Source organism: Cyprinus carpio, chromosome A2 (genome assembly GCF_018340385.1).
Source record: "Cyprinus carpio isolate SPL01 chromosome A2, ASM1834038v1, whole genome shotgun sequence".
Lineage (NCBI taxonomy): Eukaryota > Metazoa > Chordata > Actinopteri > Cypriniformes > Cyprinidae > Cyprinus > Cyprinus carpio.
Genome location: NC_056573.1, coordinates 19,312,531 through 19,326,204, shown reverse-complemented (window position 1 = coordinate 19,326,204; position 13,674 = coordinate 19,312,531). Strand labels below are relative to the sequence as shown.

General features: G+C 37.8%; 2 protein-coding genes across 2 annotated transcripts; both read right to left on the bottom strand.

Annotated features, from left to right (window-relative positions):
• Positions 1-1,678: 1,678 nt before the first annotated feature.
• On the bottom strand, positions 1,679-10,948 carry LOC109067820 (proteasome subunit beta type-5-like). The gene is made up of 3 exons (XM_042777492.1): positions 10,696-10,948; positions 9,029-9,335; positions 1,679-2,493 (listed from the first exon to the last, which is right to left on the bottom strand). The coding sequence occupies exons 1-3, from the start codon at positions 10,909-10,911 to the stop codon at positions 2,207-2,209; spliced, it is 810 nt and encodes a 269-aa protein (XP_042633426.1). The 5' UTR covers positions 10,912-10,948; the 3' UTR covers positions 1,679-2,206.
• Positions 10,949-11,429: 481 nt separating this feature from the next.
• LOC109064617 (proteasome subunit beta type-11-like) lies at positions 11,430-13,271 on the bottom strand. The gene has a single exon (XM_042767600.1). The coding sequence runs from the start codon at positions 13,065-13,067 to the stop codon at positions 11,913-11,915; it is 1,155 nt and encodes a 384-aa protein (XP_042623534.1). The 5' UTR covers positions 13,068-13,271; the 3' UTR covers positions 11,430-11,912.
• Between the last annotated feature and the right edge of the window lie 403 nt (positions 13,272-13,674).

Here is a 13,674-nt window from a genome sequence, read left to right as displayed (position 1 = left end):
CTTCAGTTCAGCAAGTGCAAGCACTAATAGCCCACAAGACAAGACTGATGCAGACAAAGACACAATGCACTATTTGCATCTCTAAAATACTATTACGAAGCAGTGGCAAGAGGAAGGAAAAAGTAAGACACTTAATTCGGGGCCTCGGGCAAAAGTGAAGAGGAAAATATTCAGAGTTCCTGTGCTGATGGAGACAACTGGACAAGATGATCAAAAATGAATCACATTACAAAAAATTGTTTAAAAAAAAAAAAAAAAAAAAAACATCTGAGCTGACATTAAAAATGTAGAAAGTAGAAATTAAACCAGAATTCAGAGCACACAAAATGTAGTTGGACACAAATGTATGAATGGCACTGCATTAGATATAAGCTGTCAATTAAAAAAATTAAATAATTTGTTCATAATTTATATACAGTGCCGTTCAAAAATTTGGGATTATTATTATTTTTAATGGTGTTTTTAGAGAAGTCTCTTATGCGCATGCATTTATTTGATCAAAAACACGGGGAAAAAAACAGTAAGAGTGTGAAATATTATTACAATTTAAAATATTTTTTTTTATTTTAATGCATTTTAAAATATAATTTATTTCTGTGATGAAAAGCTTAATTTTCATCAGCCAATACTCCAGTCTTCAGTGTCACATGATACTTCAGAAATCATTCTAATATGTTGATTTATTATCAATGTTGAAACAGTAGTGCTGCTTAATATTTTTTGGAACCTTCATTTTTTTCAAAATAATAATCTTTTCTAACAATATTTGTCTTTACTCTCACTTTTTTTTAAATTTAACACACACTTGCTAAATAAAAGTATTTTTTCTTTAAAAAAAAAAAAAAAAAAAAAACAGTGGACAGTGGAATATATTGTCAAATCAAATTTCAAACAAATACAGGCTCAATGAGCATAAGAAACTTATCTTACTGATCCCAAACGTTTGAATGGCAGTGTGTATATATATTCCCATTAAAGAGCAAAAATGTTAATTTGGTGGGTTTTCACAGAAAATATTGATAAATTCCAAGACATGACATTGAGGCAAAAACATGCTTCAATTGGTCCCAAAGTAGGAAAATCCCTTAAGGAATTTACATACGGGTCAGGGGGCACGATTAATTGCGTTAATATTTGCCAACAGATTTGTGTTTATAATTAATCACAATTTAATTGACAGCCCTAGTTTGATAAAATATCAAACCAAGTGACAGTTAATAAAAAAATAGCACAAGCACAATTTCTCCAGTTTCCCAAAAAGAAGTATTCTAAATTATAATACAACAAATATACTGTTGAAATTTAAGACAGCTGTCAACTCAGCACAATATTTGATGTAACATGTGAATAAACTATATGGCCTAATATATTGCCTCTGGTATTTCTGCTGTAGTTTTAACATTAAATTATTCTATCCGTCTATCTATGAAACTAAGAAAAAAATCTACCTAAAATGAACTGCAAAAATGGACAAGAAACGTAGTTCTAAGAAAATCTCCTGGCACTGTGCAGATGCAGCTGGTTTGATATTTTGTTATCTAATGCAATGGCATTCAAACATCAAGTCTGACTTAAGATTCCAAATACATTTTGGGGCCACTGTACAAACTTGTAAACACCTGTCAAAACACTTACCAACCAATACATCAGGATCAAAGAGAAAAAAATACCACTTAAATAGCAAAAATCAGAGGTTTATTGAGAGCAGGTTTAGTAACTGTGGTAACTGCAGATACATGTGAGATGAGAAGAACAGAAGTCCACACCCACTCAATGAGAGCTGGCCAACTGGAGTTTTGGCTCGTCACGCTGTCCACTGGGATACAGCACCCCCTTATTTTATAATCACAAACAACAAGTGAAACTGCTATGGGTGGGGTTGTAATGCTAAGGAAACTGGTTGAAAACTCGACAAATAATATACGTGAGAAAAATAACGGAAACTGGTCTAACTTCAAGAGATGAGAGGAAGAGAGAAAGAGAGAGGGAGAGAGATAGCCTTGCTCGTGTTCTCATGTGCAGAAGAACCAGCTCTTACAAAAGAGTTGGCATTAACTTAACTAAGCAGATTTGATTTCATTAAGTTAACCGAAGTGCCTTTCAGATTATATCACTAATCTGCAATTCATTCCTCATCTTTCCTTTTGAAACCCAGCTACCGCTGTGGCCTTTCCCCTCATCCCTTTTCTCCTCCCAATCCCTCCTTCTATGCTTTCTCGCTCTGGTATTTATGGTGCAGTTGAAGCACGTCTTCCTGCGAGACCCTTTCCCAGCCATCACTGTGGACGCGGTAGAGGTTGACTTGGCCTCCGCTGTAGGCGTCACGGTAAGTAGCTTGGTAGATGGCGCGGCGGCCCAGGTCGCATGCTTCTTCTACAGTCATGTCGTAGCGAAGGCCGCTGTCAACGACACCGTAGGCGTACATGGATCCCGAACCAACTGCGAACAGGTCTCCACACACTCGGTTGCCCTCTGAGTCCACGTAGTAGAGCCCTGCATTCAGAGGAAAGCAGAAGGAAGAGGAAGAAAGAGACCATCAGCACTGCTTTACGTCCTGCTGTGTTAAAAAGGCAGCCGCCCCCATGGAAGATAAAAGCGTTAAAAAAAAAAAAAAAAAGCTAAACCCTTCAGAGAGAATTCAGTAGATCGATGTTATGTTATGAACACAAGGTTATAAATAATGTTCTGAACAATACAAGGTCAAATCCATCTTGGTGAGTACATGTGAGAAGAGGAATCATGGGAAAGGTTTGTTGACTATTTTTTCTGACAGCCGGATGTTTGGTAGAGGGAGTTTGGTATTGGGGGTACCTAGGGGCTTCAGCATGAAAGAGCTACAGGTTACAGAAGGAGAGCTTACATTTAGCTAATATTCAGTAAGATAACAAGCTGCTGACCAGGCACGGGCAAACACAGCATCCACCCTGGGGCACTGCCTGAGGTGCTATGCTATTGATCGCTCCAAAAACAACAGAATTAATTATTGATCTAAACCTGAAGATCTGACCTCTCACCAAACATGATGGACGATATAGATCACAATCGGTGAACTGGTGGGTCACTGTCTGGTCCAGCAGCAGATCACCTCAAGGTTTCAAGTGTCCATGAGGCCGCGCAATGACGAAATTCACTCCTACAGTAATGGTGACTATGTGCCCATCTGTGCGCCAGCAGAATTAGGCTGCAGATGGACTGATAACCGGATAGCTCACCCAAAAATGAATTGTCATCATTTACTCACTTTTTGGAACACAAAAGGAATTGAAATTTTCAACTGTTTTTGTTCACACAACGAAAGTCGCTGGAGTCTGAAACAACATTTGAACACCGCTGAGTATAGATAAAAAAACGCAACTTTTCTTTGCCAAGAGTTTTTCCCCTCAGAGTTTGAACAGCTATTAAAAACATCCCTATAATCCACAACACGAGTCCATCAATCAATCCATCAATTAATGTCTTATGAAGCGAAAAGCTGTTTCATCATTAAGACATTTTTCACTTCAAACCGTTGCTTCAAACTAAAATATGAGTGGATTTTTATGTGAGAGGACAACAGGGGATGGACCTGTTCACTGATGGAGCATTATTATGAATTACGAACTGGTATTTTGGCCAGAAGTGTTGGTTTAAAGGTAAAACGCCTTAAAGGTAAAGTTTCTGTTTTCCTGGACTGTTTCCAGCTGGTGAAACAACCTGCCTCAATTCGAGCAGCTGAGTCTTTAACCATTTTCAAAAAATGTCTAAAGACGCATCTTTTTCACCAGCACCTGACCAATTAATACTAGCACTTACCTATTCTATTCACTCATTTAAAAAAAAAAAAAAAAACCTATTCTATTTTAAAAAAAAAAAAAACAACAACTCGCTATGTGTACTGTGCTAGACTAACTGAGACTTGTCACAGCACTAGTATATTGTTGCTCTCTTGTTGGTCTGATTGCTTCTACTGTTCTCCTCATTTTTAAGTCGCTTTGGATAAAAGCGTCTACTAAATGATTAAATGTAAATGTAAATAATTTGTTTCTTACAAACACATTATGTTTGTTGTGGATTATTGTGATGTTTTTATCAGCTGTTTGGACTCTCAATTTGGCGGCACCCATTCACTGCAGAAGATCCACTGATGAGCAAGTGATGTAATGCTTCAATTTCTCCAAATCTGTTCTGATGAATAAAACTCATCTGCAACTTGGATAGCTTGGTGGTGAGTAAATTTTCAGCAAATGTCACACCAAACCCCCTCAAGGATGAAGAAAGCTCGTGTCTACAACTGTGACAATGATCAGGATCAACTAAACACTGGATTTTTGTAAGTATGTGAAGCACACTGTATAGACTCTTGACGGCTAAAGACATCGTTCTTGAATGATGCATGCCAGTCTGTTATTGTAGGAACAACCACTTTACATTGTCACGCCCCTAAAAATGATGCTGAACAAAACAATCCGTGACTGGTTGCTTTACATGTTGGTCAGACAGCCTCTTGGGCGGTCCTTGGCCAATGAAAGCTGCTAAGGTCCAGACTTTCTGCCATCAGTCTAAAGGTCTGGGTACAACAGACTAGTTCGAACATAACTAGGACTGAAAATGCAATCTAAAATATTCCTTTGTACTCTGAAAACTTAAGTAGAGTTCAAGGACCCGACATAGGCACAAAAAGAGATTTTCAGGACAATCTTAGGAAGTGAGGCACAGAAGTCTTTAACAAGCGAATTGTATGCATCGTTAGCTCGACCTGATAATCGTTACAGCACCCTGAATATATGCAGGGTAATTTACCATTTTGTAGAGCCAAGTGTGATGACTAAAAACAGGTTAAAATGCAATAGGACGTCTCTTTCACCCGAAGGCACCGGTTCTCATTAAGAGCGGTGTGCGAGGGTACTTCAGCAGACTGGAATGTTTTTTAACGTACAACACCTGGGATCGTTTTATCACACAACGGACGTTGCATGCTACCTGCGTCGCTGAGAAAGGGTGGGGAAGTAAAGGTGAACAAAATGAGGCACTTGAATTTGCGAGCCCTCGTAAAGCAGAGGCGCTGAAGCGGGAGCGATCTCTGGATGTTACGACAGCACCGGCTCCTTGCACTCCATCACAAAGGTGACAGGCAGTTAGATGTGCTAGACTAAAAGTGTGGCTGTCTGCATGTATCAAAGGCAACTTCAAGACAAAAGAAAGGACCATACACAGGTGATTGGCTGACTGCTTTGCTGATTGTCACACAGCTATGGTTGGTTAAGAGTGCCACTGATGAGAGCAGATGCTCAGAAAGCAAAGCAACTCTGTGTACAGACGTCTAAGCATGCATGCACATTGGCATTCCACGTCCACACAACATAAAAAGCTGCTGCCTGTTGAAAGAGCTTCATACGTCTTTAAGAGATAGCAGTCCTGCTGATATTTGCAGCTCCTGGCAGGAAAGATGTTGTCTATACTTTCAAAGTAGCTATCGGAGTACAAATTATAATAGATACAAAATGAATGTATAATGTAGAAATATACAGAAAGAGATTACAGATCATAACGGTTGTTTCAACAGGAACCAGATCACTAATGAAACACTTGAATTACTTTAGACCAGTGGGTCACGTTGGGCTTGTAAACACCTGTGTCTCAACATGCATCTCATGTAACCGTCACAGAGAGGCATAAAATGACTAGGGATGCTTTCACTTTTCCTTAATCCTTCCTTATTCTAGCATTCTAAACAATATCAGAAACTTTGTATTGCGAGCACTTCATGTTTTTCATGTATCTGTAAGTCACTTTGGATAAAAGCATCTGCTAAATGAATAAATGTAAATGCAAATATAACCACTACATATCATGCAATCTGGCAACAGTGTTATTTTAGCATATTTACGTTTTCATTTTTAATTTTAGTTTAAGTTTTAGCAATTTTGCTACGCGTTTTATTTATCCAGTTACTATTAGTAATTTTAGTACTTCAACTTATTTTATTTCAGTTTATAGCAGAATTTCTCATTTTCAATAGTTTTTAAAGTTTTTCATATAAATGTTGTTTAAACTGTTGGTTTAGCTCAATGCTTAACTGCTAACCGACTCGGAGTAGAACATTTGGGCGGCACTGTGATCGAATCACAAACTGGACCACAATTACATGAATTTGGCTCTGTCCACTTGTTATCAGATCACTTGACACAAATTTTGATACCAGAGTACAAAACTCGACCAGCAAAGAGAGAATGCATCTGTAGCACAGCCCTAACACCACACAGACTAAAACTCAGAGGCATCGACGGTGGTCTCAACAGAAATTTGAAATCAACAAATTTATTCCTCAAAGCAAATAGACACTATCACAGGAATAAGGGTGCCAGACATTAGTCCTATTCACAGGGGATTAGTATTACCTGGTGACCTCCAGTCATTTGTAATAATTGCGGAGGTTGTCTGTGATCTTAATTCTGTGCGAATCATCCATGTCTGTAATCTGTAAAGTAAAAATTCCCCTGCAAATGACCTACCATTTTTCACCGAACACCGAGGTCCTGTGATAATATTAGTCCCGTGCGAATCGGCATCTCTGTGAGTTGACATCGTATCCGACAGATAAGTCAGTAAATTCGAGTAAAATCACAGGCCAGCCCTGTCCGTCAGCACTGTTTTACTATCATAAATGTCTTTTCATTGTTGTTAGCATAACTGTTGCAAATAAACATACATTTTATATTTTAAAAGGTTAAAAAAATATATGCAATATAATAATATATAAAAACTAATATATATAAAACTTATAAAATATAAAATGTATATTTTTTATGTCGGTGTCCATCAGCGAAACCTGTTGAGGGGCACGTGCTGCGTTGTCATGGGAACGTCCCAGCTGAAGATAATGAGGAAATTATGTCGCTCCTTTTGCCAAGTGCATTCCTAATGACTACATAATGGCACGCACGTGCCCTGCTCACTCCAAAGTCCCCACTCCAAGTGGATAGGGATGATCACTTCCATTTGGAATTTGCCTGGGAATCGTTCGGTACCGATACTAGTACCGGCACACCCCTAGTGGGGGGGTAATTTCGAAGGTCCCCAGATAATACTAAATAGGGCTATTGTTAACAGAGTAAATGTGGTCACTTTAATGAAGATTGATTTAATTTGCACAACATTTACCTCTCAATTGAATCACAATGCATTGTAACAGCCAGTGCTGCTATTGAACTTCTAACAGCAATCATTACTTGCTAAAGTGATTGGAAGATTTACCACATACTACCTGCCAGGCAAAGGATGTTTTTTTTTTTTTTTTAGATTTACCACAGGGTACCGATACTAGTACCGGCACATTGGACAATGCTAGTTGTGTGTCACCGCATAAACCCCAATTGATCGAGCTGATGGGATTTTGCATGTGACCCGATTGATGGTATTGCTCCCTCCTGGCCCACAGTCACTGGCATATTGATTTCCCATTACTGTGTCACTGTGCAGGGCCTCTTTAAACACATCGGCTGTGATGTAGAGCGGTTACAACACCCCAGTGTCTGCAATTGAGGGATGCATCACTATCAGAGAGCGCTATGTTGCCATCTGGTGGTATTGTCTAAAACAACTCCCTGGTCTGCACACTCATGCTTATGAACCCATTTTGTAGCAGTAATTTATCTTCGTCTTTCTCAGTCAGTTTTGCTTCATTTAGGCTTGCACACCTCATGTTAGGAAGAAACAAAATGAACTGAAAATTGGCAGAGCTCACCATTAAGGTCATTAGATTAAAAGCCTCTTATAGATCTAAATGCAATGTCCAATTAAGAAAAATGGACATCAATCATGGTCTAGAAAAGCAAAGGTCTTGCGAGTCCATTAATGTGCAAGTTTGTGATTCATCTAAAAAAACAAATCATGGTGCTGCATATTAAAACTGCTGGAGAGTGGAGACTGGCAGGAAGCTATAGAGCTATTTTTACAAAGCTATTTCAGCAGAAAGGCAGGGTCAAATCAGTAGAGAAAATAATCACATAATTTGCCCCCATGCCAACTGCAGCAATCAGTCAAAACATAAATGGCAAAAAAGAAAAGAAAGGTCCCTTGACATTCTTTTACATCACAAAGCTATTGCAGACACAGACAGATTACAGCTGGAATGTTTCTGATTAACGCTTTTGATGGAAGCAGAAAGGAATTGAAAGCAGAAAAACACCTTTAATTAAAAGCAAATATTATTGTAAATAGCATTATGAAATATGTAATTAGCATAATCCCCGGTCCCAGGGCTCACAGGTCAGTTTTAAAAAGAGAATATAAAGCAGGTAGAATGTATGAATAGCTGTGAAACTTTTTACATAACATTTTAATATTTACAATAATGTTAATGTTAATTAATTATTTTATTTTCTTTGAAATCTTAATAAGATGAATAATAAAAATAAAACAAAATCATAATACCAAAGCTTTATTTCTGGCAGTTTCAAAAAAAAAAAAAAAAAAAGCAGTACTTAATTATATTAACATATAAATTACAATACACATTTCTATGATATTTTACTATATATAACAAATCTGTACATATTATTTAAGCATTATATAATTTTATTTTAAGAAGCTTAGTACTTAAGCAATTATATTAATTATATACATATTTATTTTACCAGCATGTTTTATGTAAGTTATATATGTGGCAAAATGCAACAAGGCCCAATAAAGCTTCTGACCAATTAGAAGAACTTTGTCTAATCAATTCTTAATCCACTTAAAGGGATAAAGGAAACATTGAGTTTATTACTTTTGTTGATCATTTAAAAAAAAAAAAAAAAAAAAAAAAAAAGATATTTTGAAGAATGTTAATAACAAAACAGTTGACGGTTGCCACTGACTACCATAGTATGGAGGGAAAAAAATTAAATGTCAATGACTACCATCAATAGTTTGGGTACAAATATTTATCAAAACACCTTCTTTTGTGCTTAGCAGAATAAAGAAATTCATTCAGGTTTGGAACAACTTAAAGGGTGAGTAAATTTTCGGATGAACTGTCCGCTTAACACAAGCATAAGATATTTACCTGGTCCTCTTTTGTCCCAGCCGCAGACCATCGTGCCCATGCTGAGGCCCATGCCTTTGTACTGATACACCATGTTAGCCAGTAGCTTGGAGGCCGCTGCCACAGAAATGCGCTCTTTGTTGCGCAGCTCATAGATGCGGCACTGCCTAGCCAGCAGACGCTCCCAGAAGCTGCAGTCTGCAGCTCCTCCAGCCATGGTGCCGAGCAGGTACGGGTTGATTTCAATCACCTTCTTCACTGTCTGTGAAGCGATGTAGGAGCCGGCTGTCGCTCTGGAATCCACAGCCACAATGACACCATGCTGAAACTGAGAGATGACAGAAATAAGATGGTGAAGCTTGCAAACTTAATATTAATGGAGAAAAAGACAACTTTTTTACATTTCATTACTATTGGTACTATGGAAAATGAAAAAATGCTGATGCATAATGTCTTTTAATCTAAAAATAAATTAATTAGTCAAGGCTTGGTACAGTGTAGTACAATTAGCTGGCAGATTATGAAACTAATCCATCTGGTTCTATAAAACATCTTTGTCCATTGAGAGCCATTCAAAAGTTGCCATATACAGACATTTGTCTTAATGCAGCAAAAATAAATAAATAAATACAATTATAGGAATTCTCTCAAAAACCTAAAACAGAATTATACTGTCCTGTCTGCTGTTTTCACGTCACTATTATCTGGGAGAATATAATTGACTTAAAATATACATAAAATGACACTTGATGAAATTAATTTTCATGTCATAATTTGTTTGTTTTAACTATTAGACTAGCACATGCTTGGGAATAATCTATTAAATCAAAAAGCAATTTAGTGCCAATCACTCAAATGAATATACATTATGCCACTGAAGACAATAAACTGCAGTTAGAGTAAATCTTAGATTTAACATGTAAACAGTTCGGCTATAGAGTCGTGATTATATAACACATTTGTCAGTAACACAAACTCAGTTCTATTCTACTAATAAATCTATGAACTATAATTAAAAAGTATATTAAATGTGTAATTTCTCTCTCCATAAGATTCTGACAACATCTACTTACGAACAAACAACAACTGGACAATAGGCCACAATGAAAAAGCACATTTTGCTGTGTCATTATATGCCATATCTCTCTCTCTCTCTCTCTCTCTTCATTTTGGCCATTCTGGAGCAAAGCTGAACTCTGTATGAATTCATACTGTAATCAGCCCACATTTAAACTTATGCAGAGTTTTACAGAATTCGCAGCACTATAAACACGTTTTAATCATGTTTATGACACACAAGTTTGCAGTTACTGTGACTGAAATAAATGGGGCGCTGCCACTGAGGAGTCATAGACAAAACAACTTAATTTAATCCATTTATTAGTGCATATCACTATTCATACAATAAAAACTTGTCAAAAGTACTACGTGCGTAAATAAACCAGTTAAATAAGGAAACACTGGCGTGATTAGCGATTGTGAGTTATCTTGCTCTAACGTTAGTCAGTTTTCCATTCAGCCTTTTTCTATCCATTACACACACTGCATAAACATTTAGGTAGATTTATAAAAGCCACAAGCTTCTGAATGTGTCATAATTATTAGGATATGACAATATTGATTGTAAGGTGGAGTAAACTGATTTTAAGCTGGCAAGATGCTGTTAGCTGCTGGCTAAACGAACTCACTTTGAATGCTAAGGTGGTCGTGCCGTGAAGAAACTCGATTTTTCTCTCCGGTTCATCCCCTTCATCCAGCGGTTTCACGGCGAAGTTCAGACTTTCATCCAGTGCTGCTCCAAGGCCGAGATCCGTCTGGTTAGGGCCACAACCGTGCGCAAAGGGCTGGTTAAAGTGATCTGCAAAATCCGCAGACTCACTCCGCAGTACACTAGACAGCGCCATGTTTCAGATAACTGGCCAGAAGCGGCGTTCTGCTTCTTGTATCTTAAGTTACATGTTGACGACGCAAAAGATTATTGGCGCCGCATCGCCATCTAACGCTTAGGATGACCGACAGTAGCGGGACTCTACTTTTTACTAAATATGTCTAAACTATACAAGTGACTGACACTCTGTAATGTGTCATAGTTAAAGTTTTTCACTTGAAAAAAAGGACATTGAATGTCACAGCTTAATAAAGTCACACAATAAGTGCTTACACTGACAACATTATAGTGTCAACAAATGCAGTCTTTAACAATGTGACATTTAATAATTTTACAAAACTATATGTGTGTGTTTGTGTGTGTGTGGCTTCCTACAAACACTTTCAATGAGGAAAAAAAAAATAATTGTTGTTAATGGGTCTCCAAGGGTTAGACAGATCACAGCATGAAAAATCAGATTTTTTTTTTTTTTTTTGGTCCATCTTTTTTATTATCAAATTGTTCATTCTTTTTATTTTATTTTTTAAAATGTTTAGATTTTTTTTAAATCGGTTGTTTCATTGATTTATCAAAATATTGCTGAGTCACACATTAACTTACAAGGCAACATTTATTGCACATTTAGGCTACATTGTCAATTATTGTACATGGACTAAATTTGCTGATTCATATTTAAAAAAAAGGTGTAATATTGATTTAAAATAAAAAATCAATCCATTCTTGCTACTTTGCTACAATATCAAATTAAATCCAATGTGTTTGTGGTTATAGTTGTTTATCTGGAAAAAAAATGCAGTTTATTGATAACTATTTTATTTTTTGGTTGAAATACAAACAGTTTATAAGAACTTATTTTATTTCCCTGTGAATTGTGGATTCTTTTTATTTGTGCTATCAAGTGAACTGCCTGACATTGTTCTACACAGGACTGCTATTCCTGTCCATCACATTCACATTCCACCCATGTCTTTTTGTATTTCCACAGTTTGTGTCCCTATCCTCAGTGTACTGAATAGGTTATATATCACCTTCCCCTTCAACCAGCTTATCCCCCTCTTTTTTCTGTCTCTCTTTCTCCCTCTCCTTGATCTTCTTCTTCTCTCTCTCCCTCTCTCTGTAGTACTCCTCCTTCAGATCTTCCCTGTCTCTGCGTCGCCAGCCATGGGCAGTGATGTGGAAAAGGTCTACATTATTCCCAGAGTAGGCATCCCAGTGAGTGGCTCTGAAAACAGCCTCTCGGGCCAGTGCCACTGCCTCATCCACAGTCATTCCCCATCTCCAACCATCATCAAGCACAGCGTATGCATAGGGTGACCCTGAGCCCACTGATATTATCTCTCCTTTCAGTTGCAGGCCATCACTGCAAACATAGCACACCCTGGGACCAGACCGTCCTCCAAAAGTAGACAGAACGTTTTTTGTATTTTGATCTGACACAGTTGGATTCAGTGCTTGAGTGTCCTTCGAGATCTCGTCCTGCTCATTTACAGAGGCCATTTTCACACTACCTTGAGCAGATTCATCTGAAATTGCAGATCCATTGCTATCCTGTTCCACTGCTTCCTTAACATCTGAGATTTCCATGCAGGATTGTATTGTTTTTTGCGTTTCTTCTCCATCCCATCCACAAAGAGTAGCTGCCACACACACATTAGTGCCTTTGAATGGATGAAGCATCATGGAGAGCAGTTTTGCAGCCCCATTGACACTTAGTCTCTTACGATGGCGAAGCTGGTAAAGCCTCATCTCACGGGTAAGAATCCGTTCCCACAGCATACAGTCGGCACCGCTGCCCGAAGTGTTGACCACCAGGTGAGAGTGGATAGGCATAATCTTTTGACTTATCGGGCAGCAAATTAGACCCTTACAGCTGGCACGAGTGTCTGCAGCGGCTATCACGCCATCCTGAAATATAAAACCCAAAGTTGTGGTACCGTGGGATAGCTGAAAGGGTTGTTGATGAGGTGACAAACTGGAGAAAGTTGAAGAGAAAAGAGTTGGTGCTCTGTTTTTTCTGCTGCATTGCTGAGGGGGGGAAAGAAAATGAAAAGCACTGTCTCTGTCAAACTCCAACGGTGTCCTCCACATGTATCCCATCTCATTTGGTTGGTAAGTGCATGGGCTGATGTCATCAAGAGTCTCCAGGAAACCACAAACATCCTGAAGAGCCATTTTTCCATTTATAATGCGTTAATGGCTAGAAATTTGGTGCAGAGTTGAGCCTTGGAAGCCATGGAAGTCGTACTTACAAAAAAGACTCCTCTAAGGCCAAGGATTTATATGAAGTGGAGAGTATTCACACCCACACACATACATACACATGTGATGTCTCAGCAAAAATCTTTGCTACACTAGGCTATACCTGATATGCTTCTGTGGTCACCACTGAGGCACAACAGTGAAGCGACTCTTCAAACATAATCATGAAAATGCTGAGATAAGAGTGTAAATGTGCTCAGTCTGTTTTTCCACACACATACAAGGACTCAAATGCAAACCTCACAAAATATTTTCAAAAAGGTTTATGTAGGCTAGTAAAATAAACCATATGGATTAAAATACTAAGTTCAAATGAAATGAGTAATTGACCATGAAATTACTTAATGGTTTGATCATTAAATGTTTTTTACAATGCTTTTCTTTATGCAGGTGAGTATTGCCATTTCCCTAAATCTTTTTTCATGATTTACAAATAATTGATTACAATATAAAGTATCTTGGCGATACCATGGAGGAACAGATTGTTTGTGGTTTTGATTAATAAATAATTTCCTCCAAC